Source organism: Salvelinus fontinalis, chromosome 14, assembly GCF_029448725.1.
Source record: "Salvelinus fontinalis isolate EN_2023a chromosome 14, ASM2944872v1, whole genome shotgun sequence".
NCBI lineage: Eukaryota > Metazoa > Chordata > Actinopteri > Salmoniformes > Salmonidae > Salvelinus > Salvelinus fontinalis.
In genome coordinates this window covers 24,433,878-24,461,122 of record NC_074678.1, presented here as the reverse complement: position 1 = coordinate 24,461,122, position 27,245 = coordinate 24,433,878, and the positions used below count along the sequence as shown (strand labels likewise).

At 46.5% G+C, this 27,245-nt stretch overlaps 1 protein-coding gene across 1 annotated transcript in view; it reads left to right on the top strand.

Moving 5' to 3' along the window:
- The window catches only part of LOC129869663 (palladin-like), a gene marked incomplete in the record, with an annotated part of 71,030 nt that overhangs the window by 18,153 nt on the left and 25,632 nt on the right, over window positions 1–27,245 (top strand). Inside the window, 4 exon segments of the mRNA XM_055944289.1 lie at window positions 265–405; window positions 1,244–1,631; window positions 2,453–2,488; window positions 25,808–26,488. Coding sequence (XP_055800264.1) covers window positions 265–405; window positions 1,244–1,631; window positions 2,453–2,488; window positions 25,808–26,488 — 1,246 coding nt within the window.

The window sequence follows — 27,245 nt, the reverse complement described above, 5'->3', positions numbered from 1 at the left end:
AATACCATATGTCTATCTATGTCTGTCTTACCTCCAACTACAAACATATAGATAGTAAACCTTCAACTCTTTTCTATGGCTGTGTAAACATCTATTAAACCGGTCTAACAGAGTCTGTCTCATTCAACTGTTACAAACTTTCCCTAACCTGTTTATACTGACCACCAGTATTTATTTTTTGCTGTTAGTTTCAACACTGTGCCACTGCTAGTTGTTTAATTCACCACAGTGTATGTGATGAGAGTTGTGATTGGTTTGTTCCAGAGGAGATCTGTACGCTGGTGATAGCAGAGGCCTTCCCAGAGGATGGAGGTCAGTTCTGCTGCACTGCAACCAACCTTTACGGCTCCGTCAGCAGTACAGCCCAACTCTCTGTCACCGGAGGGGCCTTCAACACTCCCACAGGTGAGTTACCATCATTATTGTATTCACTTGAGGACAGTTTCTATAACTTGTAGCAACTTGTAGGTGAATTTGCTTAAAGTGTAATTGAGTTAAACTTTAGTGCATGTCAGTGTTTGCGCAGAATTTTGGTACATCTGGGTCAAGGATGAGGGCCTGTCTGGCTCTACATCATATCAATGATTACCAATAGACAGTCAGCCTGGGAGGTCTAGTGGATCCCTGTGTGGTTTCCTCTGGTTCAGATGACTGTCCTGGTCCTGTTTACTTTCCTGGATAATCATGGATCTATATGAAGAGGAGAAGAGGAGGAGGAGAGGGGGAGGGGGAGGAGGAGAGGGGGGAGAGGGGGAGGGGGAGGGGGAGGAGGAGAGGGGGGAGAGGGGGAGGGGGAGGAGGAGAGGGGGAGGAGGAGAGGGGGGAGAGGGGGAGGGGGAGGGGGAGGAGGAGAGGGGGAGGAGGAGAGGGGGAAGGGGGGGGAGTAGAGGAGGAGGAGAAGGAGGAGGTTAGTTTGGCGATGATCAGCTATCTCAGTGTGGGAGAAGGGAGACGTGTTTATTCTCTCTGATAACTCTGTGTACTCTCAGTTCACCACGCAATCAGAGGAAATCCAAGGACCAAATAAACAGGGGTTACATCAAGACCTCCCCCAGACAAACAGGCTGACTGGACACAGCTGCTACTTTAGATCACATCACATTCCAAACTAAATTTAGAACTGCCATGTTTAGTAGGCTATAAGAGGGGGATGTGGGGCAGGCTGGGCTCTGCTGCAGGTTATTTTAGTGCACTGTGTGAGGAGATGTCTGTAGTGTGACACTTCTTGTCTCTCTCCCTCTAGCGGTGTACGACTCGGTCAGGAATGGTGTGGCGTCCGGGGACGTCTCTGTCTTTGAAGACACCCAGGCCTTTCCCCCTCCCCCGCCCACAGAGATCAGCCTATTGGAGGTTCCGCCCAAGGTCCCACCCAGTACCTGCGCCGAGGGTTTCCACGTCAACGAGCTGGAGATCTGGCCCAGCATGTCGGGCCTACAGCCTGTCCACATGTACCACGACGTGGAGGGTCAGGACCGGGCCAACTGGGCACTGCAGAATGGCATGCCTGCCAGCCCCCCTCAGCCCTCCTTCAGCCTGCCTCCACGAGAGGCCCAGCCAGACTTCCCAGGCCCAGCCAAGATGTCTCCGCCACCGGTGAAGGAAGGTCCTCCACTGCCCACCAAGCCCAAACTGTGAGAACACCCTCCATCCTGCCACCATCCTGCCACTCTCCTTACCCTTGCCTCCCTGGTCGTCTCACCGCATCCCACTGCACCAGAGGAGGGCTGTCATGAGTGATGTCTGATTGAGCTGGCACCATGACTCCCATAATAAGTGATTTTATTGTGGATCAGTGATCTGGGTGTATTCTGCTTCTGAAAGGGTTACAAGGGGAATCCCAGTATTTACAGAACAAAACCATTCCGGTCTCTTTATGATGGTGTCAGTGCCATGTCAGTGCTGTGTTCTGTTGTGTGCCAGAGAGTTGGCCTGGCTGGCAGCTGTTCTGTGGCTGAAAACAGATTGGCTTCTGTTCTGTTGGATGGCTCCTATTGTCTCTGTGTGACTCCTGTATGCACGACCAAGGCCCCTGCTTTCTCTGTATGGCCTCCCCCTGTGGCCTCCCTGTGTTTTATTAAAGGCAGTGAGTATGATGTCTGTTGTTGCAGTAGAGCATTTATTGTCCTTGTATGGTTTGTGTATGTCTTGATGTGGGAGTGCATGGACTTGACTGCACAGTCTCATTGTGGATGGCCTCTGTTTGTGTTGCAGGGTTGTATAGTCTAGCTTCTGATTTAATGTTGTGGTTCAGACATGATATATGTCTTATGCATTAGTGAGGGGGTCTGAGACTGACATATTTCTGATGTGGTCTGAGACAGGATGCATGTGGAACATGGATGTTGTGTAGGGTTCATGCTCTGTGCTTTGTACATAGCATATGTGTTGTTGCGTTGGATTGCCTATGTGTAACTCTTGCTAAATATTGACATTGTATCCTCTCTGCTTCCAGAGCGGAGGGTATAGAGGAGGAGACAGAATATGACAGGTAAATAACTGAAGGGTTGGTCTGGGTCTGGGTCTGGTCTGGGTCTGGTCTGGGTCTTGTCTGGTCTGGCCTGGGTCTGTTCTGGGTCTGGTCTGGGTCTTGTCTGGTCTGGGTCTGGTCTGGGTCTGGTCTGGGTCTGAGACTGGGTCTGGTCTGTGACTGGGTCTGGTTCTGGGTCTGTGACTGGGTCTGGGTCTGGTCTGGGTCTGGGTCTGGTCTGGGTCTGGTCTGGGTCTAGTCTGGTCTGGGTCTGGGTCTGGGTCTGGTCTGGGTCTAGTCTGGTCTGGGTCTGGTCTGGGTCTAGTCTAGTCTGGGTCTGGTCTGGGTCTAGTCTGGTCTGGGTCTGGTCTGGGTCTAGTCTGGTCTGGGTCTGGGTCTGGGTCTGGGTCTGGTCTGGGTCTAGTCTGGTCTGGGTCTGGTCTGGGTCTGGGTCTGGGTCTGGGTCTGGGTCTGGATCTGGGTCTGGTCTGGGTCTGGGTCTGGGTCTGGTCTGGGTCTGGGTCTGGGTCTGGTCTGGGTCTAGTCTGGTCTGGGTCTGGTCTGGGTCTGGGTCTGGGTCTGGATCTGGGTCTGGTCTGGGTCTGGGTCTGGGTCTGGTCTGGGTCTGGGTCTGGGTCTGGTCTGGGTCTAGTCTGGTCTGGGTCTGGTCTGGGTCTGGGTCTGGGTCTGGATCTGGTCTGGTCTGGTCTGTGTCTGTTTCTGGGTGTGATATGAGTGGAAACCTGTTGTTTAGCAGTGGAGTTGGAAGAATAATGGCATCATAACGATGTGTTGGCACATTCAGATTGTTTTGCTGTATTTCTTTTGGTGTCCCAGCTTGAGTTTCTGCAAATAGCAGGATCACCATAAAGCTGCTTCCTTGAGTGAGTTTTTCCACAATAATGACACAAACATACTGCCAAAAACAATCAGCTCCCTGTGGTGAAGCGTGCAGAGGGACGGTGCACTGACCCCCCTCTCCTCTGCTACATACACTCAGTAATTACACAGTAAAAACACCAGCCCTGCCATTACCCAGGGGTCAATGCGTTGTGCCATGCCGTGCTGGAGCTTAGCTTCCTCTCTGTCCCCTGGTGACCTGTAGAAGTGTTGGCTGACAAACTAAAGCCTCAGGCACCGGCCACTTTTGACCTTCAACCTCTGACCTCACGGCAGGGGTCACTGCCTCTCATTTGTTCTCCTGAACACCTCCTGAAAACAATAATGTTTTTTAAACGGCATGCTTTTGCACAGTGTTGAAGCCACGGTTCTACAGTGTCTACGTCTGTGAAAGGGGACCCTGTTGTGTGACGTTTACTGCCTCTGATGTAAAAGTCTGTTTTTATCTTATCTGGATTTGATTTGAGGCCTCCAATGTAACTTTAATCAAGTTTCTGATTGAGTCATTTTTCTAAATTGCTGTGAATCCAATGGGGAACTGAATGGAAACTATGAGCCCACTGTCTTAGCTCTCCTAATGTAAAACGAAGCACTATCATGCAACGGCTACCATTTCACTGGAGCCAATAAGGTCTGTGAATCAGTGTCTGTTTTGACGGATGTTTTTAATAGATAAATCACAGTCACAGTTACTGTTTTAACTGCTGTATTTTATTCACAAGGAAAGAAAGTAATTTTAGTGTGACGGTCTAAGAGGACCGTACTATTGCATCCATGCATCTCAACCATTACATAGGCCTACACCTGTTATTTATGCCTCACATTGCCTTGGCCTGTGAGCTGTGGGTCTGGGCTGGTATCTTGATGAAAGCTCTCCTGTCGAGGCTATCTCAGAGCTGCATTAACAGAGCTGGGCTGTGGAGTAGAGCTCTCCTCCTACCTGACCAGAGCCTGACGGGCCCCGACATTATACATCGGTTAGGGCCGGGTAGGGCCTGTTTTTTCATCAATAACTAGGGTACTACCAGGGCTCAGGTATCACTAAAATGATGACTAACATTTTAAAGCTGAGCCATTTGCATGTACTCTGCTGCACAGCACAGTTATATCTGACTAAAATCCTAACATGGTGTCAGAAGTGCTTCAACCTCGTCAAATATAAGACAGTTGGAGTTTAGAGTGATGAAAAGTAGCTAACAGCTAACTGCTCTCTCATGTCTCTTTATTGAGCAGAGCAGCCCAAGCAGAGCTATTGCTATGGATAATCACAGACTCAGAAAGCCATGAGCAGAGCGCATGCACAGCAAGCTGTGCGCAGGTAGTGAGTGACAGACAGAGAGGAGCAGCAAATGGATTTACTAACAGAGGAAGTTATTTCTGATTTCGGGTTTTGGGCAGGGCCTTAAATTTGGCAGAAGCAATCGGGCCTGGGTAGGGTAGGGCCTGAACGTCATGGGCATGGGTAGGGCTCGGGCTTAAAATTAATGCCTCTACTGTGGAGATTCAGGGCTTTACTGTGGAGATTCAGGGCTCTACTGTGGAGATTCATGCCTCGACTGTGAAGATTCAGGGCTCGACTGTGGAGATTCATGCCTCTACTGGGGAGATTCATGCCTCTACTGTGGAGATTCATGCCTCTACTGGGGAGATTTATGCCTCTACTGTGGAGATTCAGAGCTCTACTGTGGAGAGGAAGTTGCTGTATGACTTGGCAGGCTGAGGTGACTGTACAAGACCTGATCTGGGAAAACACGCCTGCTGTCTGTCTGCACTGTGACTGTTCTGTACTGGAGGGAGATGGAGCTGGGCCAGTCAGTCAGTCAGTCAGTCAGTCAGTCAGTCAGTCAGTCAGTGTGTGGTTCTGATGGCTGTTGTTACTGGTGTTGCCACACCTGGTGGAAGAATCAGATGGAAGCTCTCAGGGGAGAGGCCACACGTTGGCTGTTAGGATCAGAACACTGGCCTTGTGTTTTAAGAGTGAGAGAGAGAGACAGAGGCAGGTTGAGTCTGTTTTGGAGCTTAAGGGCAGCAGTGTATAACAGTCTGTATTAAACTGTTAAAGGTTGTTGGGTCTGTAGCCATGCCTTGAGGCAGGTCATAAATCACTTAGATGGGATCTATCGTATCAGTGTGAGGTCACTGGGCTGCCATTTTGGAGAGTGTGTATGTTCCTTCCTGATTTATGATTCAGATTCACCAGGGGTCTAAGTGGACACCCGCGACCAAGAATAAAGCCGTATCACACTGGACTGTTAACACCTGGAATTTGTCAATCTGCTTTCCCTGTGTGTGTGTAGGAGGGTGTGTGTTTGTGTGTGCGTGCATGTGTGTGTGTACGTGTGCGAACACCCACATGTGTACGTTGTGATGGAGTGTAAGCGGCAATGGTGTTCAGTATCAGCTTTCTAGTCTTGTACATGCTTACCCAGTGTGACACTTCACAGGAACTGTTTCATGTTGAATGGTTACGACATACTCTGAAAACAAGGTGTGTATGTTTGTGCTGGTGTGAGCATTTTTAAATGGAAGGGATTTAGAAAGTGCCTCTTTCCTGGAACTGGTGCCTCAGAGTCCCCCTGAGATTCCCTGTGGCTGCTGTGTGGCAAATCGTCAAGTTATGAATTACCATCTTATCGATTACTGTCAACATTTACTAGATTCACATGCAAACTTAATCTACAAAAGATAATGATACAGTATTTAGTTGTACAGAAACACCAAGGACATTCAGTTCAAGCGGCAGCCTCTGAAGGGAAAGTCAAAACCCAGACCATGTAAGGTTTTTGAGGAGAGGATCGTAGAGAAGAGCCAAGTGAATGAGGCACAGTGAGGTGTGACTGTAGTACTGACTGTGATCACGGTGGCACAACATTAGATTATGGGTTGGGATATAATCTGTGGGTGGGCGTCGTCAAACACACAAGCAGCAATTATCCTGCCAACATTTTATATCGTAATCACTGTTTCATAAAACAAGGAATCAAAACCTGACAGTTGAATTAGTTATCTTGCATTTATCCATTTTATAAACAGCCTACTGTTGAACCCTCTCTGGCAAACCCTCTGTGAGAATCTCCACCAGGCTTCATCTTCTTGTTTGCTTTAGATTATTTGAGGATTACGGATTGTGAAAAGCAGAGGAGTCAAGCACAGATCAGCGGTTTAAACAACCTCAACTCTGCCATGTCATAACCCGCTCACAATCTAAACTTAAAAACATTACATCAAATAACCATAATGTTCATAACTCCATCCTTGATTGAGGACTACTTGAAATGTGGTTGAGTTCTGGTTCAAATTGAGTTCTGGTCAGTCTAAAAACAGGTTGTGGATCATAAGATCAAATGTGGCACTGTCGTCACGGGGAGGAGGCTGTAGTGCCTCTCAGAACCCCTGCAGGGTGTGAGGGTCATCATGATCAGACAGCTGTGTTAATCCTCACTGTTCCAGACTGATCTGTCACAGCCTCCACCCTGAGAGACCTAACACAATGAGTCACAATGAGAGACAGAGAGAGAGTGTGAGTGTGAGTGTGAGTGTGAGTGTGAGTGTGAGTGTGAGTGTGAGTGTGTGTGTGTGTGTGTGTGTGTGTGTGTGTGTGTGTGTGTGTGTGTGTGTGTGTGTGTGTGTGTGTGTGTGTGTGTGTGTTCGTTTGGTTATTGAAATCACAGAACAATACAAAGTCATGTTCTGACCCTGTGTGTCCAAAGAGGAGGAAGTGGAAGGTGTGGGCTCTGCTGGAGCCACATGGCAGATGAGGTTCAACAATTATCTTTCAGGGGTCAGATGTCAAAGGTGACTATTATGTGTTAAAATGCTGCTAGCAAATGGCTGCGAATGGGGTCATAACCTCACCATGTGGTGTCTCTCCCCCTCATGGCATCCGGGAACTCCCATTCCTGACTTAAATCTCTGTCATACACGCACACACATGCACAAACACACACGCGTACATATGAATCGGGCTAACAATTCCAAACATGGGGGAGCTTAGAACAACAGCCTGCTTGCCTGTAAGTGACACCATGTGTGTATGCGTGTGAAGCCTGCATATGCCCAGAGAGGTAAAGATGAGGAAGCTACTAATCCCCTTTAATGTGCTATATATTGCATGTGGATTGACTCAGTGCCACTCAAACCCATGCCGTCTGCATAATTGTCATACCACAGAGATTAAATGATTGGGCCAGCTCCAAACCTCTTTAACCTCCTCGGAGGTCGTTGTCAGGGTAACAGAGAACAACTGCAACAAACTGAAGGCCACGTTCCAAACCATTCTACCCTGCTCTGTCTCTCTCACTCATACACAGATACACATAACTTGTTTACAGAGGATCCTGGATACTGTTTGGTTTTTTGTACTGAGAGTTAATCTCAAATGTGATTTTGATGCTTTGGAATGTTAATTTGTTCCCAAATCGAGCTTATACAGTATAACTAAACAACATGTTTAATATACATCTGTGGTCTTGTTGAAACTATGTTTCGTGCCTGTTGGATTCAGAGCGTTGTGTTGATCTTGCAAACTCTTGCGTTCGGTGTTTTGTTTGTGTGCCGTATTTCTCTTTGTCAGTGGTTGTCATGGAACGCATGTCCATGACCTGTAGACAATGACACTGAATCAAATTATTGGTTGAAGAAAGACTCTTTATTGTATCTCTTCAAGATAAAGTCAAGAATCCTGAAACCAAAGAGAATGTGACTGGCAGAACGGGTGTTGTATGTGGAGGATGAGGGCTGCAGTAGATATCTCAGATAGGGGGGAGTGAGGCCTAAGAGGGTTTTTATAAATAAGCATCAACCAGTGGGTCTTGCAACAGGTATACAGAGATGACCAGTTTACAAAGGAGTATAGAGTGCAGTGACGTGTCCTATAAGGAGCATTGGTGGCAAATCTGATGGCCGAATGGTAAAGAACATCTAGCCCGCTCGAGAGCACCCGTACCTGCCGATCTATAAATTCTATCTCCGTAATCTAGCATGGGTAGGATGGTCATCTGAATCAGGGTTTGTTTGGCAGCTGGGGTGAAAGTGGAGCGATTACGATAGAGGAAATCAAGTCTAGATTTAACTTTAGCCTGCAGCTTTGATATGGGCTGACAGAAGGACAGTGCACCGTCTAGCCATACTCCCAAGTACTTGTATGAGGTAACTACCTCAAGCTCTAAACCCTCAGAGGTAGTAATAACACCTGTGGGAGGAGGGATATTCTTCTTGCCTAACCACATGACATTTGTTTTGGAGGTGTTCAGAACAAGGTTAAGGGTAGAGAAAGCTTGTTGGACACTAAGAAAGCTTTGTTGTAGAGCATTTGACACAAAATCCAGAGAGGGGCCAGCCGAGTATAAGACTGTATCATCTGCAATTAAATGGATGAGAGAGCTTTCTACTGTCTGAGCTATGTTGTTGAAGAAAATTGAGAAGAGTGTGGGCCCTAGGATTGAGCCTTGAGGTACTCCCTTGGTGACAGGCAGTGGCAGAGACAGCAGATTTTCTGACTTATTACACTGCACTCTTTGAGAGAGGTAGTTAGAAAACCAGCCAAAAGACCCCTCAGAGACACCAATACATCCCACGAGAAAGGAATGGTCTACCGTATCAAAAGCTTTGGCCAAGTCAATAAAAATATCGGCACAATATTGCTTAGAATCAAGGGCAATGGTGACATCATTGAGCACCTTTAAGGTTGCAGTGACACATCCGGAAACCAGGTTGACCGGAAACCAGATTGCATACCCAAGAGAATACTATAGACATCAAGAAAGCCAGTCAGTTGATTATTGACAAGTTGTTCCAAGACTTTTGATAAACAGGACAAAATAGAAATAGGCCTTTAACAGTTAGGATCAGCCTGATCTCCCCCTTTAAATAAAGGATGAACTGTGGCTGCCTTCCAAGCAATGGGAACCTCCTCGGAAAGCAGAGACAGGTTAAAAAGGTCAGAGATAGGCTTGGCGATGATGGGGGCAGCAACCTTAAAGAAGAACGGGTCTAAACCATCTGACCCAGATGTTTTATGGGGTCAAGTTTCAGGAGCTCCTTTAGCACCTCGGACTCAGTGACTGCCTGCAGGGAGAAACTTTGTAGTGGGGCAGGGGAAAAAGAGGGAGACGCACCAGGGATAGTCGCATTAGAAGGGGTGGGAGATGAGGAAATGTTGGACGTAAAATATGAATCCTGACTTAATGAAGTGGTGATTAAAGAGCTCAGCCATGTGCTTCTTGTCAGTAACAACCACATCATCAACATTAAGGGACATGGGCAGCTGTGAGGAGGAGGGTTTATTCTCCAGGTCTTTAACTGTTTTCCTGAACTTCTTGGGGTTAGACCCACAGAGAGATAACTGCTTCTTAAAGTAACTAACTTTGGCCTTCCGGATAGCCTGAGTGCACTTATTTCTCATTTGCCTGAACGAGAGCCAGTCAGCCTGAGTATGTGTGTGCCGAGCCTTTCGCCAAATGCAATTCTTGAGGTGGAGTAACTCTGCAAGATCACGGTCGGACCAGGGGCTGAACCTGTTTTTAATTCTCATTTTCTTTATGGGGGCGTTTGTTAACAATACCACTGAAAATATAAAAAAAGAAGGTCCAAGCGTCTTCGACAGAGGCGATCAAGCTGATTCTATACCATTTTACAGAGGCCAGTTCATGAAGGAATGCTTGCTCATTTAAGTTTTTTAGCTAGCGTCTATGACAAATCAGGACAGGTCGTTTCACTGATCAGCCATTACGAACACAGGCTGTAAAACAGTGATCACTAAGGTCATTACAGAAAACACCAGACTGATACCTATCAGGATTATTTGTGAGGATAACATTGAGGAGAGTTTCCTTTTCTGGGTGTTTGGAGTCATACCTTGTGGGATTGGTAATAATCTGAGAAATATTTAATAGCTTTAGGACTTTGTCAGGTAGTTTAAGCATGTCCCAGTTTAGGTCACCTAGCAGGATAAATTCAGACTTAGTGTAAGGGGCCAGGAGAGAGCTTAGGGCAGGTAGGGTACAAGTGCTGATGGAGGACAATAGCACCCAGCAACAGTCAACAAAGAGCTATTTGAAAGTTTAATGCTTAAAACCAGCAAATCAAACATCAGTATTCAAAACACTCTTCAGATGGCAACAAGATCATATTGTACAGCAATTTCATCAGGTAACATGATTACAAAGCCAGTTTATGTATAACCGTTGTTTAAGATACAGTATATGTCCATGGGAAATTACGCATTTATGGTTGAAATGTGTTTTGGGGCTATCATGATGGAACATTTCTAGCTGAAGGCAGTTCCTGGAAAGAATACTAAGGTGCTCAGTTGGCTTTTGCCTGGGAGAGAGCAGGCTGGGCAGGTAACAGATTGGCTAGAGTAGAGTTATACCTGGGAGAGAGCAGGCTGGGCAGGTAACAGGTTGGCTAGAGTAGAGTTATACCTGGGAGAGAGCAGGCTGGGCAGGTAACAGATTGGCTAGAGTAGAGTTATACCTGGGAGAGAGCAGGCTGGGGAGGTAACAGGTTGGCTAGAGTAGAGTTATACCTGGGAGAGAGCAGGCTGGGCAGGTAACAGGTTGGCTAGAGTAGAGTTATACCTGGGAGAGAGCAGGCTGGGCAGGTAACAGGTTGGCTAGAGTAGAGTTATACCTGGGAGAGAGCAGGCTGGGCAGGTAACAGGTTGGCTAGAGTAGAGTTATACCTGGGAGAGAGCAGGCTGGGCAGGTAACAGGTTGGCTAGAGTAGAGTTATACCTGGGAGAGAGCAGGCTGGTCAGGTAACAGGTTGGCTAGAGTAGAGTTATACCTGTGGGAGAGCAGGCTGGGCAGGTAGCAGGTTGGCTAGAGTAGAGTTATACCTGGGAGAGAGCAGGCAGGGCAGGTAACAGGTTGGCTAGAGTAGAGTTATACCTGGGAGAGAGCAGGCAGGGCAGGTAACAGGTTGGCTAGAGTAGAGTTATACCTGTGGGAGAGCAGGCTGGGCAGGTAACAGGTTGGCTAGAGTAGAGTTATATCTGGGAGAGAGCAGGCTGAGCAGGTAACAGGTTGGCTAGAGTAGAGTTATACCTGGGAGAGAGCAGGCTGGTCAGGTAACATGTTGGCTAGAGTAGAGTTATACCTGGAGGAGAGCAGGCTGGTCAGGTAACAGGTTGGCTAGAGTAGAGTTATACCTGGGAGAGAGCAGGCTGGTCAGGTAACATGTTATACCTGAGTTTTGTTATAGGCAAAGAGTTGTTGCTTGAATAGTTTGTACTGAGAATGTTTAATTTATTCAAGTCTTTGTCAATGACATGTTTGTTATTTTCTGTACAAAGTTTATTGGCCAATTAGTCCTGCACCTGTTAATATTGTAAATAAAATCTCTAAGAGAGGTGAGCACCAGAACATTCTGTCTCCTCACTGTCGATCAGTCGCTTCGGTTACTGCTTTGTCTTTCGTCTGTCTTTGTGGCGCGTTCAGGGTTGTGTTTGTGGACCGTAGTGCTCTATGGTCTTGTGTTCAGAGCCGTGTTGCTCTGGCTGCCAGGCTTTGTCACACATCTGTGCTGTGATTCAGAGCTGTACCCACAGCAGAGACCTTGTGTTTATTAGGTGTAGCTCGTAAACTCTAATGCTGTACTAACAATCACTTTCTTATAGAGGCATTGCGTGTGGTTTTATGGAAACGTGTATGTTAAATAGACACATATGGAACTGAGTTTATACACAGAGAAGTCTTGTTTCTTCATTATCAGCTGCCTGGCAAGCTCAAGATAGTCCTGAAGTTCATGTGCAACGTTTTTCATTAGTCATGCCATTAATGTAATTTTTTTAAACATGAGTGTTTTTGTTTATCAGCTATCTGATTGGTTACATTTGTTGCCCTAAATGTGGACCTGGACTGTGAATGAATGCGTACAGAGAGAACTAGCCAGAGAAAGAAGAGAAAACGCTTGAGATAAAGGATGAGGAAAGTAGAAGAGACCCAGGAAGGATCGATAACAGCAAGGCAGATCATTCCTCAGCAACCCCCAGACAGTGGGCAGTCCTTAAAAGGACATGGCGAGCAGCAGGATTGGCTGAGAGAGCTGACGCTGGATTGGCTCGTTAGGTTGAGTGACCTGCAGGGAATGGAGCAAGTTCTCAAATTAGGAAGAGTTGTTAGAGCTGACCTTCACAATACAAGAGGGAAGTGGAAGAGAGAGAGAGGGGTGAGCGGAGAGAAATACATGTAGAGTGGCGAAAAAGATACAGAGAGAGAGAAAGAGGGAGAGCGATGAGTGTGTGCTTGTTAGTTGACAGCATGGAAACAGAGGTCTTAGTTATCCCCTATGTTTCCCTGGACAGAGGGAATAGTATGTTAAACACGGGGAAACCCTAGCAGTTACACACTTTTGGGAATCACAAGTCAATCAACCTCTTTGATTGAACCTGTCTTCCATAAGCAGCAGAGTGAGATACACAGACACTGACTTGGCTGTAAGTGGTGTGACTCGACACTGGGGAGATGACTGAATCCTCCTGAGAGAGGAGCTGAACCTGCCCTCACCCTCCCTGGTCCAATCCCCGCCCCCCCCCCTGGTCCCCACACTGTCCCACCTGCTCCCCACCCCAGCCCCCTCTGGTCCAAACCCCCTACGATCTGGGTGTCACGTTTTTTAACAATCTCTCTCTCGCTCTCTTACTTTCAATCTTTTATTTCTGGGTCAAAAATAGCTGGTTGTTGTTATTCTAGGAGCCTGGTTCTGAAAGGGACATCTCTAGATCAGTGGCCCGTGTTGCAGAGCTTTTATTGTGAAACAGAGGCTTTTATTGTGAAGAGGGTTTAGGCTGACTCATGCAGAGAGCAAGGGAGGCTGAGTCTGGCTGCTGGCTGCTCTATATATGCTGCTCCGCTACCTGGCAGACTGGCAGAAACAACCACACACACACACACACACTCCTCCTGGGGAATACCTGAGCCGCAGACAGACACACTCACCTGGGCCGCGTCACTGAAGGTACTAGTCTTTCTTACAAATTCTTTACAGAATCAGACACAAATTTTGTCAATTTAACACACTTCAGTGGAAGTGAGCGTTTATAGGGAGAGGGAGGAGGGGAAGGGAGAGGGAGAGAGAGGGAGGAGAGGGTGACAAGCAAGCAGCAAGATGCTTTTCATTAACGCTCAGTCAAGTTCAGTTCATTAGAGAGAGAGAAGACGATGTGAACACACCACATTAGCATAGCCACTGTTGCTTTACGATGAGCTCACTGCTTCAATGAAATACAGTGTTGCCATTGTTCTTTTTTCTGTGGTAAAACTTTGTGGGCTAAAACTGATCTCAAAATCAGTTAAAATCACAATCTGTCATTTATGCTTCTGAAGAACTTAAAAGGGTTGAATTGAGAGATGGAATGAAGGAGTACAGAATAAGGAGAGACACAAATGATAGAGAAGGAGAACCAGGAATGCTTTTTGGTCATTTCTGTCTGCTTTGCCAGCCCCTCAGACAGTTCATGTAAAAAGCATGTGTTGGAGTATGGATGTGTGGTTTATAGGACAGAGAGAGGCGGAGATAGAAACCCATTCATTTACTGGAAGTTCTGGGAAGTGGTTAGTCTGGAGAGGATAGGGCTGGAGGCAACTGGCTGCTTTACTGAGGGTGATAGGGTCTATGAGGTTGATAAAGCGTAGTTGTGTGAGATGCTTTATTCTGGGTTGTGTCAGTGTTGTGTTAGTGGTGAAGGACCAGTTGTGTTTTTATATAGGTCAGTTGTGTGGTGCCACTTTGGGGTCTGATAGATTAGTTAGCACAATAGTGTCTGTCAGGTAAGAATAGTAGTGTCAGGTTTGGCTTTAGTCCTTCCCTGGGTTCTCTGGTTTCCACCCCCTCCCTCCCCTCTCTTTCTCTGGCTCTCCTCTTTCTCCTTCTTCCTCTTCACTCCTGCTGCTAATCCCGTTTGATGGCGATGTCTTTCCCATTCCAATCCCAGGAAGAATGTCTTGAGCGTCCCTGCAATACAGAAAAACACTCTAACCGGACAAAGGGAGGGATAAAGGGGGAGGGAAGGAGGGAGGGAGGAACGAGGGAGAAATGAAAGGAGGGAGGGAGGTAGAGAGGGAAGGAGGGATGGAGGGAAGGAGGGAGGAAGCGAGGGAGGAAGGGAGGGATCTCACTGTTCATTCTCTGCACTTCTCACCTATTATTTGATTCTACATAAAATGGCTCCCAAGATAGACTGATTAAATCGAGGGGGGAGAGAGAGAGATGGAGGGGGAGAGACATAACTTAAGGGGTTGATGGGAGCTGGAGCAACCCTGAACTGTTAGTCTGGTCAGAATGAGCCACGCTCTGTGCAGTTGTTAAAGTTGGAAAAGAAAACAGTCTGGTTCTGTTTTATGTGTTGTGTGTGCAATTAGAGCCAGAGAGAGAGGGAGGGAGTGGGGTACAGACGGAGCAAGGGAGGAGGTGAAAGAGAGAAACATTGAAAATACATTTGGAAGTCTAGGAGAACAAAGACAGAGAGAAATTGAGTTGGACAAGGAGAGAGAGAGAGAGAGAGAGAATGGGAATTGATAACAAAAAGTCATATTTTACTTTATGCTTTTCTGGTTTCCTTTGCTGTCTATATGAAACATGTCAGGGACTACTGCCAATACAGACCCTCAAGTTGAACTGATCTAGGAGCTGAGTCTAGGGGGGTATGAAATGTCCATGGAAAGTTGGACGGCTCCTCTGTCTCCTCTCTCTCTCCTGAGGAGGAGCACTCAGCCAAACCATGGGAGGAGGGATTAGGGAGAGCTGTGTGAGTCGCTGTGAGTGAAGAGTTTGGGCCTGCACGCTGGTAAATTAGCCTGTGATGTGGGTCAGGTCAATGGGTTAATTCTGGTTCTAAATCTGACTGGACTGGAGGTTCAGCCAACATGCACCTCCATGTGGAAAAGGATATGATTTAGACTGATGATTTAGACTGTACTTTCATTCAAAATATCCAAATTGTGTGTGTACATGTAGGCCTACTTGTGTATGTTCTGTCTCTGTTTGTGTTTGTTTTTTGTGCGGTTTGGGTTTGTGTGCGCACAGCCCACACCTGTTTGCGGGCTTCACTTGAATTTGTTGATGGAAGTTTATCACGCCCACCAGTTGATCTCATCCAGTGATCTAAAGTGATGATGTCAAACATAAACATTCAGCTATCTTGCTGGGGGTGTTTGTATACAGGAGTCCTGTGAACTGTTATTGCAGCCGCTTACCATAAACTTAACAAAGGACTAGTCTCCCCCTCCTCTAATAGAACTCCAAATGGTTGTCTAAAAATGAGCTTTTTTTTATTACAGACCCTTGGTGACCAATGTATGTGTAATGACCTGCTACTTTGCTGTTGGAAATACAGATGTCATAGTGTAAACATTATTCGGCAGCGACGGAACAAATCATTAAGAACTGTGTCATGGTGATTTTGGCCCATAGCTATAGGATTCCTCTTTCTTGCTACAGCCACCTGTGTTATGCGTCTCCACAACAGGAGAAGATACCCATTGATGGCACATCGATCCATCAGTATTTCCTTAATTAAAGTCAACCAAATAAGTAGTAGCTAGTAGTCAGTCAGATAGATAACCAGCCAGTTAGTCAGAGTCTGTCAGTCTCAGTCAGTTCAGTCAGTCAATATGTCAGACAGTGTGACAGACTAGGCTGTTTCTGTCAGTCTCAGTCAGTCTCAGTCAGTCAATATGTCAGACAGTGTGACAGACTAGGCTGTTTCTGTCACGGATCAGTCAAGTGCAGGTTGACACACTGTAACAATGATGTAATGGGGGTGTGTTAATACAGGTGAAGGAAGTGTGAAACATGATGTCAGGCACAGTGAGACACTGATCACTGATCATACTGTACTGTCTGTCTGCTCATGCTTGTGGAGGTGTGTTTGACAGAGAGAGCGAGGTGTATTTGCTTACGTGATTGCAGTGGGAGTCAGACTCAGGAGTCTCTGGTATTTTCCCATGCTCCTATTGATTTCACCCTGCGTTTCTGGATCTGGTCTGATAAACTCTTGGCCCCGGGCATGGTTTGGAGCCAGCATGTTGTTGTGTCACCCCCTTGGTGTGTTTCCACTGTATCTCTCTCTCTCACACACACACACACACACACACACACACACACAGACAGACAGACAGACAGACAGACAGACAGACAGACAGACAGACAGACAGACAGACAGACAGACAGACAGACAGACAGACAGACAGACAGACAGACAGACAGACAGACAGACAGACAGACAGACAGACAGACAGACAGACAGACAGACAGACAGACAGACAGACAGACAGACAGACAGACAGACAGAGCAGCTGTATTTGTTCTGGAGGTGTAATGCCAGAGCTCCATTCTGTTGTTTAGGTATATATCATTCATGTTTGACAAGGCCACACTTTTTAAAAGCTGTAGACTGGCATGGTGACGTGTGGTTAAACAGTGACACACACACACACTCATAAACACACATTAATATGTAGGTACAAGTCTGATTGTGGTAAAATGTACAAATGTTGTTCAGAAATTTGAGTAGATCAACAGCTTTTCACTTATACATAGCTGGCTTGTTCGGTATGTATACAGAGTGCAGCAGGAAGCTTAGCCCCTTGTTGTTGTTTACAGAAAGAACCGCCTCATTATTGGCTATTTACACTCAACTACTTCCTGTCATCCCATGGTCGCTTCCTGTCATCAGTGAGTGCTGCTGGCGGAATCCCATAAACCCTTTCCCTCCTCTACTCCTAGTCAACCAGCGGCTAACGAAAGACATTCTCCCCTTCCCCGTACCCAAACAAGCGAGGTTGTAAAACCCAGCGATGGCTCACAGCTTGCATGGCGGCATGTCAGTCAGTCAAACTGTAGATCTGTATATCTGTATAGACTAGAGGCCATCATTGTCTAGGAAGCACAAACCAGTGACTGTGTGTGTAAACAGGACATTTATAGACAGGTTGATTAGAGAGAGCATTGATTAAAGACAGCATGATTAGAGTCTATGGAGGAGAGGCAGCTCTGTGGCTGGCATGGTCTGTTTCAGCTTGCACTGACTGCTACAACATGGTCTGTTTCAGCTTGCACTGACTGCTACAACATGGTCTGTTTCAGCTTGCTCTGACTGCTACAACATGGTCTGTTTCAGCTTGCTCTGACTGCTACAACATGGTCTGTTTCAGCTTGCTCTGACTGCTACAACATGGTCTGTTTCAGCTTGCACTGACTGCTACAACATGGTCTGTTTCAGCTTGCTCTGACTGCTACAACATGGTCTGTTTCAGCTTGCTCTGACTGCTACAACATGGTCTGTTTCAGCTTGCTCTGACTGCTACAACATGGTCTGTTTCAGCTTGCTCTGACTGCTACAACATGGTCTGTTTCAGCTTGCTCTGACTGCTACAACATGGTCTGTTTCAGCTTGCTCTGACTGCTACAACATGGTCTGTTTCAGCTTGCTCTGACTACTACAACATGGTCTGTTTCAGCTTGCTCTGACTGCTACAACATGGTCTGTTTCAGCTTGCTTCCGCTGACTGCTACAACATGGTCTGTTTCAGCTTGCACTGACTGCTACAACATGGTCTGTTTCAGCTTGCTCTGACTGCTACAACATGGTCTGTTTCAGCTTGCTCTGACTGCTACAACATGGTCTGTTTCAGCTTGCACTGACTGCTACAACATGGTCTGTTTCAGCTTGCTCTGACTGCTACAACATGGTCTGTTTCAGCTTGCTCTGACTGCTACAACATGGTCTGTTTCAGCTTGCTCTGACTGCTACAACATGGTCTGTTTCAGCTTGCTTCCGCTGACTGCTACAACATGGTCTGTTTCAGCTTGCTTCCGCTGACTGCTACAACATGGTCTGTTTCAGCTTGCTTCCGCTGACTGCTACAACATGGTCTGTTTCAGTTTGCTCTGACTGCTACAACATGGTCTGTTTCAGCTTGCTCTGACTGCTACAACATGGTCTGTTTCAGCTTGCTTCTGCTGACTGCTACAACATGGTCTGTTTCAGCTTGCACTGACTGCTACAACATGGTCTGTTTCAGCTTGCTCTGACTGCTACAACATGGTCTGTTTCAGCTTGCTTCAGCTGACTGCTACAACATGGTATGTTTCAACTTGCACTGACTGCTACAACATGGTATGTTTCAGCTTGCACTGACTGCTACAACATGGTCTGTTTCAGCTTGCTCTGACTGCTACAACATGGTCTGTTTCAGCTTGCTTCCGCTGACTGCTACAACATGTCTGTGTCAGCTTGCACTGACTGCTACAACATGGTCTGTTTCAGCTTGCTCTGACTGCTACAACATGGTCTGTTTCAGCTTCCGCTGACTGCTACAACATGTCTGTGTCAGCTTGCACTGACTGCTACAACATGGTCTGTTTCAGCTTGCTCTGACTGCTACAACATGGTCTGTTTCAGCTTGCTCTGACTGCTACAACATGGTCTGTTTCAGCTTGCTCTGACTGCTACAACATGGTCTGTTTCAGCTTGCTCTGACTGCTACAACATGGTCTGTTTCAGCTTACTCTGACTGCTACAACATGTCTGTGTCAGCTTGCACTGACTGCTACAACATGGTCTGTTTCAGCTTGCTACATGATGCTATAGAAGACAGGTTCAATTAACTCTTACTCAGACAAGCGGTGCCTGACTCCGTTAAGCTCAGTGATGCTGCTAATGTTTGCATGTAGGAACTGGAGTTAAAAAAACACCACCAAAAGAATTGTATAATTGACGTGTTATTATGAGTGTAATTGAATGCTGAATGGTAAGTCAATCAAAAAGTTTTTTCCTGAAGCACTCTCTCATTGTGTTCAATGTTAAAGAATTTACACCCAGGAACCAGGCCAACTGAGTGACGCAGTGGTCTAAGGCACTGCATCTCAGTGCTAGAGGCATCACTACAGACACCCTGGTTCGAATCCAGGCTGTATCACAACTGGCCATGATTGGGAGTCCCATAGGGTGCACACAATTGGCCTACACTCGTCTGGATTTGGCCGGTGTAGGCTGTCATTGTAAATAAGAATTTGTTCTTAACTGACTTGCCAAGTCAAATAAAGGTTAAATTATTATAAAAACATTTTTAATAAAGTATTTTTCAAGATGAGAGAAAAAGAGAAATAACATTTAACAGCCTATTAATACCTCCAGATGGAGGCTGAGAGAGAAGGATAAGGAGAAAGAAAGAGCGAGATTTAACTGTAATGTAGCGTTACAGTTTGGAATGACAGAGCTGAGCTCTGCAGTTTTTTCACACTGTAACTGGGTGTTGTGTGGGCCAGTTGGCTCAGCTCGGTACAGCACAACACTGGGCCGTTGACATGGAGACAGAGAGCAGGACGGTTCCCTCCCTCCCTCCCTGCAAGTCCCTACTGCACCGCAAGACAGAGGAACAGACTGTCAGAGGAACCGAGGAAATAAATGAATTAACGTCAGTCATTTCAGCAGTTTCTGTCATTTATTAGCTGCTCACAGGAGAGAGAACGTTTTTACCAAGTATCAACTCAGAGCTTTGTACCTTGTAGAAATTCTGTCTACATACAGTAAGTGTAGACCTACAGTTTTGTTTCTATTACCCCAGAGTCAGACTGGCATCTAGAAAACATGAAGTTGAGAACAGCTATAGGAAAAGACCCTTTCAGACTTAACAAGGCATGTGGAGAGTTGAATGTTAATTGTTGTAAATTAATAGTCTGTATGGTTTTAAGTCAATGAACATCCGCCTCTTTTAAATATATTTTTAAGAGGGGTTGATTGGGTGGAATGCTCCTCTTTTTGTTCCCAGAGTTGGTGACTAAATCATGTCAAATGACAATGAGGAGAAATTCATGGTGTTGTTGGCTCATTCAAGACTAATAGATCCGTCCTGTTATCAATAGAGAAAGAGTTTGATTGAGAGAGATGGAATAGTTCTCTGAGTCATTTCATAGGTGGATGTTGGCTAGGCAGATCTGGTTGAAGGCTGGACCATGCAGGGTCACAGTGTCAGGGTTACGTAGTGTCAGGCTGGCCCACACATGCTATCCTGGAGGCAGACAGACCTTTTAAAGGACAATAAAAATGACTGATGAAGCTGAACAATTACACTGTCTGATCTTCTCACTGACAATATGATATTATCTGACAAATGCTAATCCAATTGAAACATTGAAATTAAAGTAAAATGTCAGAGTTGACATAAAATAAAATTGGAAAGTTAGTCATATGCAGAAAGTGGGACAAATAAATCTTGATCATGTGATTGCCCTTTAGTAAAATAAGAAAGTGGAATTGGAGTGTGGTAACTGTTCTATATAAAGAAAGAACACCTTTTAAGGCAAGGAGATGATGTCAGTCAGTCATAGCCGGCCAACATCCACTCTGCCTCCCCCATATACTAAGGAGAATTCTAGAGACCGGAGAAAAAACACTAAGACAACTTTGTGGATATATTTGTAAATTCAAACTGGGCTCCTAGCAATGAGATTCTCCAAGATATTCTAGGCAGGCTGCAAACCATCAGGTGGGTTATTAACAAATGCAGGCACGTGGACAAACTGTTTTAAAGGCTCTCCAAATGATTGAACGCACAACACAGGCAGTCCGGCAGTGAAGGAGTCTGTTGAAGAGAGAAAGACAGAGAGAAAGACAAGGCGCTGAGGAAATGAAGTGCGTTTCCCCTCTGCTTGAGCGAGCGGGTGAGGCGAGGCGCTTCTGCCTCATGCGCTGAGAGAACATAGCCAAAAAAGGAATGAAAACGGTACAGAGGAGTGGACGCCGAGGCTGGCTCTCTCAGCAGATGCCAAACTATTCTTGTAAAAGTGCTCTTTTGGTGGAGGCTTGAATGTCCAACATTGCTGGGATTTTTAGGAAAACACATGGTGAAAAGTGCACTGCACTATGTGCTATTTCTTATAAACTGTAGCCTACAACAGCACACAGGTTCTGACAGGTTGGAGTGATTGAAATAATGAATGTTTATTTGGATCTGAAGTTCCACTGTTGATACACTCTTAGAAAAAAGGGTTCCAAAGGGTTCTTCGGCTGTCCCCATAGGAAAACCCTTTTTGGTTCCAGGTAGAACCCTTTTTGGTTACATGCAGAACCCTCTGTGGAAAGGGTTCTCTATGTAACCAAAAAGGGTTATTCCTGCAACCTAAAAGGGTTCTTCAATGGATTCTCCTATGGGTTCTCCTATGGGTTCTCCTATGGGTTCTCCTATGGGTTCTCCTATGGGTTCTCCTATGGGGACAGCCAAAGAACCATTTTAGATACCACCTTTTTTTCTAAGAGTATACTAATGATGGGAGCATGTTTATTTGACCTTTATTTCACTAGGCAAGTCAGTTAAGAACAAATTCTTATTTGCAATGACAGCCTAGGAACAGTGGGTTAACTGCCTTGTTCAGGGGCAGAACGACAGATATGAGCTAGCAACCTTTCGGTTACTGGCCCAACATTCTAACTACTAGGCTACCTGCCGCCATAACTGATCTGGAAGCATGTCGAATATCTGTCTTATGATGTTTTCACTGACAGAACTGACATTTTATTGTAAAATGATCACTACCTTTGTTTAGTTCTTAACATGTTTATTATTATTTTTTATTATTCTTTATTCAGGAAAACCCCATTGAGACCAGGGTCTCATTCTCAAGGGTGTCCTGATCACAGTAATACAACAAATATAATGTCAAACAAAACAGCCATTAATACAATGTAAAATATTTTTTTAATAAATACAGTAGAAAAAGGGAGAGGAGGCTGGGGAGGGAGTGGGGGGGGGGGGGGGGTGGACCCTCAGACAGAAAATGAAAAATAACTCTTCCTGATTATTCAGCATCTGGAACAGATTGTGAGAATGCAGGTCTAGTGGAGTCCTGATGACAAGGCATGTTGCTGTAGCTATAGTCTTCTACCCAGGCTTTCTGAAGGACTCACTACTAGTCACACTAAGACTGGGCCATTAACATGAAGGTCTCTGACACATTGGGGTTTTATAGCTTTCCCAAAGACCCTTCTCCCCTTCTGCTACCCTGAGAAGATAACTCTTCCATTTCATGTGTGTCCTGGAGTTCCCACTCTACAGTCCTGTTACAAGCCCCCAGACGCAAGTAAAAGATGTCCCTGTAATTTACACCGTCAAAGCATGGAGTGAACATAGGATGCGTAGTTTACTCGCCCCCCTTTTTCATTCCAGTCTACAATGTCATGTTGTATAAATGATTGGAGACAGGCGCAGGAATACGTAATAGGAGGTTTTAATACTCCACCAAAAATACAACATGCCATGAAAAGGCACGGGGACGAAGCCCAAAACAAACACGTATACAAAACACAGGGATGTAACCCAAACAAAAGAGCGAGGTAAAACCGCTAATAAATACAAGGGACGAGACCCGCAACACACTAGGCGGGGTGAGACCCGTAATAACAAATGCACAACAATACATGGGACGAGATCCGTAATAACAAGTGCACAATACACGCAGCACGAAAGCCGAAACAACAAAGCACAGGTACTCACAGACCAACGGACATGGGAACAATAACCAACAAGACAATGGTGAACAAAGGGCACATATATACAACTACTAATCAGGGGAATTGGAATCAGGTGTGCGTAATGAGACAGTTCAGTGACGCCTAGAGGCCGGTGACCTCCAAGACTGGTGCACGGAATGAGCAGCAGTACCGGGGGAATCCGTGACAGTACCCCCCCCCCCCCCCCCCCCCCCCCCGACGGTCCATCAGGGCGCCAAAGTTGCGTCGGACGGGCCAGTTGCAGCTGCCGAAGTTGTGATGGCGTCGGACGGGTCAGAGGTTTCTTATTAACTCATCTATAGCATGGTAAATCCATGAGGCAATCTTTTCAAACAACTCTTACACTAAAAGGGCATTATCATCATGTTCACAATTTCACAGTATTTCACTCACTGGACAGTTTATTAGGTACACCCATGTGGTACTGGGTCGGACCCCCCTTTGCCTCCAGAATAGCCTGAAATCTTAGGCATATATTCTACAAGGTGTTGGAAACGTTTGTTGCTTAGTTGGTGTCAAGGGACCTAGCGTGTGCCAGAAAACATTCCCCAAACCATTACACCTCCGCCACCAGCCTGTGCTGTTGACACCAGGCAGGATGGGTCGATGCTGCTTACGATGCTGCTTACACCAAATCCTGACTCTGCCATCAGCATGACGCAACAAGAACCGGGATTCAACGGACCAGGCAATGTTTTTCCACTCCTCAATTGTCCAGTGTTGGTGATCGTCTGCACACTGGAGCCGCTTCTTCTTGTTTTTAGCTGATAGCAGTGGAACCTGGTGTGGTCGTCTGCTGCAATAGCCCAACCGTGATAAGGACCCACGAGTTGTGCATTCCGAGATGTCATTCTGCACACCACTGTTGTACTACGCCATTATTTGTCTGTTTGTGCATGATTCTTTTCATTCTCCTTCAACCTCTCTCATGAATGAGCTGTTTTCTCCCACAGGACTGCCTCTGACTGGATGTTTTTTTGTTTGTTGCACCGTTCTCGGTAAACCCTAGTCACTGTAGTGCGTGAAAAGCCCAGGAGGATAGCCGTTTCTGAGATACTGGATCTGGTACTCCTGGCACCTCACGTACGTCACTCATTTAGCCCATTTCTAACATTTTAATGGAACAGTAACTGAATGCCTCAATGCCTGTCTGCCTGCTTTATATAGCAAGCCACGGCCAGGTGACTCATTGTCTGTAGGAACGATACATTTTCGTGAACAGGGTGGTGTACCTAATAAACTGAGAGGTGAGTTTGACTGCACTGGGCCTTTAAAACGGCAACAATTTCGCTACGCCCCATGGCAAAATGTGTAGAATTACAGGAAATCAGTAGGATCAGTAACCTCCTGAAAGTCTTAGCTTCCCCATCCATTGATCCCAGACCAGGCCGGGCCAGAAGTGATGAGTGTACTGTGAGTAGACAGTGTAGGGCTCAGTGTGTGAAATCCTCATTCAGCCATACCTCTGTGTTAGAATACAATACTCCATCATTAGGACTCACCCCTGCCTGAGAACAAGATGCGACAGAGATGTGTTTGTTTTTGTTGTTTCATCACATTTCCCTTTAAGAGATGTGAGCTGCCACACCTTGTCCCTAGTACAGTACTTGTCTCGGTATGTCTCTCTCCTGTCTGTCCCGAAATCAACTACATTATTACAATGTTATTATCATGTATTTTATGACCATGTCTAGTCTTGTCCTTGACCCCGCAGAGGTCATCACACTGTTGAGCATTTGTCATAATGGAAGACAACATTGGCAAAACTTCCTCACATTTCGTACTCCGGTCTCCTTTTTATTGTTTGATGTGGCTGTCGACAGGCTGGCCTTTTAACAAGTCTTTCTGGAGCTATCAGTCCCTGCACCCTGTGCAGTGGTTTCCTCCCCACTAATCAGCACTTTACACAACACACACACACATATACACACACACACATATACACACACACATATACACACACACACATATACACACACACACATATACACACACACACATATACACACACACACACACACACACACACACACACACACACACACACACACACACACACAGATGGTAGCTCGGATGGCTAGCTGAATTAACCACACCCCACGGTCCCCCTGAACCCTTTAACCTCAGGCCTGACAAGCTATCAATTCCAGGCTGGTGAAAAAATGTATTCCTGATCGAGGAACCCTGGACGGTTCACTGCTGATGTCATCCCCACAACTATGTGTGTGGTTTTCAACTACTCACAGTAACAGCCTGTAACTTTAGAGCAATGTCTCAGCATGACTGGGATGCTCATTCTCTATGATTGTTAAATAGCCAATCACAATTGTCTATGTAATTTGCGTAACCAGAGAGAGACGGGGAACGGGGTATTGTGTCAGTCACGGGAAAATGGATGACAGCCGCATGCTTTCATAACATTTCTACAACGTGTCTGAAACCTTGTAGCAGTGTCAACTCATCCTGTCCAGCATTTTAGTGGGGTTGAGAGAATGTAGTGTGTTAGCGGGTATGTGTCCTATGTGCTGATTGGTGACCTGGGGTAGGGAACTACTGCTGCCTGGCTCTCTGGGCATTTCTACATTTCTACTGACTCTGACACAGTATGGAGGATATACAGTATGGAGTCTAGGCCTTTACTGTATGAATTCCATTGGTCCAAACTTTATGGTATGCGTCTGATCTACGTGTGTGTGTGTGTGTGTGTGTGTGTGTGTGTGTGTGTGTGTGTGTGTGTGTGTGTGTGTGTGTGTGTGTGTGTGTGTGTGTGTGTGTGTGTGTGTGTGTGTGTGTGTTCCTGCGTTCACTTAGCTGACAAGCTTGTTTGAACTTTGTCCATTTTGTTGAAATTTTTAAAACTGTTTGACACGATCATTCACAGTGATCCAACTGTCCAGTAGATGATGCCCTTGTGTCCTTCCTTCCAGGAACGCAGAACAGTTGAAGGAGCTGCAGGATCAGATTATATTGGAACAGCAGGAAGCAGCCAATTGGATCCAACATCAGGAGCAAGAGCAGGAAGTCCCGCCTCTGCCACAGCAGCCCCAGGAAGTGCCCTCTCTGCCCTCTCTTTCTCTTCACCCTCCTCCCTCCTTCCAGGAGATGGAGAGCAGCGCCATGCAGACCAGCACCTTCAACTACGCCCGGCCCAAGCAGTTCATTGCTGCCCAGAGCCCTGGGGGGACTGGCCCTATGGGGGGCTATGTCACCCAGTCCTCGGGGTCTTCTGGTTCCAGCTTGCCCTCACCCCTCTCCCCACCCACCTCACAAAAACCCTTCACCAGGGTTGTCCTGCCTCCCTTCAGTAAGAGCGGCAGCATTGAGTCTCAGTCCCCTTCCTCTCCCTCCTTCCCACCTCCACCTCCTCCCTTCCTTAGTAGCAGCATTTCATCCTTGTCAGGCCCTGCCAAAGACTTCCCTCCACCCCCTCCTCCCCCTCCTCCACCTGTCTCTTCGGCTCCTCCCTACTCCCTCGCCCACTCCAACAGCTCCTCCCCCTTCACCTCCATGCCCCAATCACCTGCTGGCTTCCTGGCCTCTGTCCTTCCAGCCACACCCACTAGCCCATCCTTCAACGCCCTGGGCCTGCCTAAAGGGAACGGGACTATGTGAGTATCTATACACTGACTGTGCACACAGTTACACTGGCTCTCTGTGGGGCAGTACCCTATACTTTCAGACCCTTTCATTCTCCAGTCAAATGGTAGCGTAATGTGTGCATGTCAGTCAGTGAGTGACAGCCTGTAGCAGGTCTGTCTCTGTGGAGCCAGGCTGGCTCTCCCTCTCCCTCCAACCTCATCAGGACAGCCTGCCGCCTAGCAGCAGCTGGAGGTCTGCTGCTAGATGGAAGATGACGTGTTTACATTCTTACACAGTATGTTTACAGCACAGAGACCAGGGCTATTACAGACATACACTCAACCTCTGCTCAGAGAGCACCGTCTCCTGGGGGGGGGGGGGGGGGGGGGGGGGTGAGAGAGAGAGAGAGAGAGAGAATGTTTTGCCCATATGGAAACTATACACAATGACTTGTGTGAAGGGAGTGACAAAGTCAAAGCCAAATAAACAGATATTTGAAGGGTTTATGCATAGCTGAGATTTCAACTCACACTGCTGCACTCCAAAAGGGTACTGCAGGTGTTCCCATAGGAGAACCCTTTTTGGTTCCAGGTAGAAGTCTTTTGGGTTCCATGTAGGACCCTCTGTGGAAAGGGTTCTACATGGAACCCAAAAGGGTTCTTTTCGGGTTCTAGATGACACCTTTTTGGGAATTTTCCAAAACATCAATCATATTTCTCAAGTCAAAAAAGCTCCCCATCTCAGGCCAGTCCTGACTATGAGGCGGATGCACCCAGAGTGAGCTTG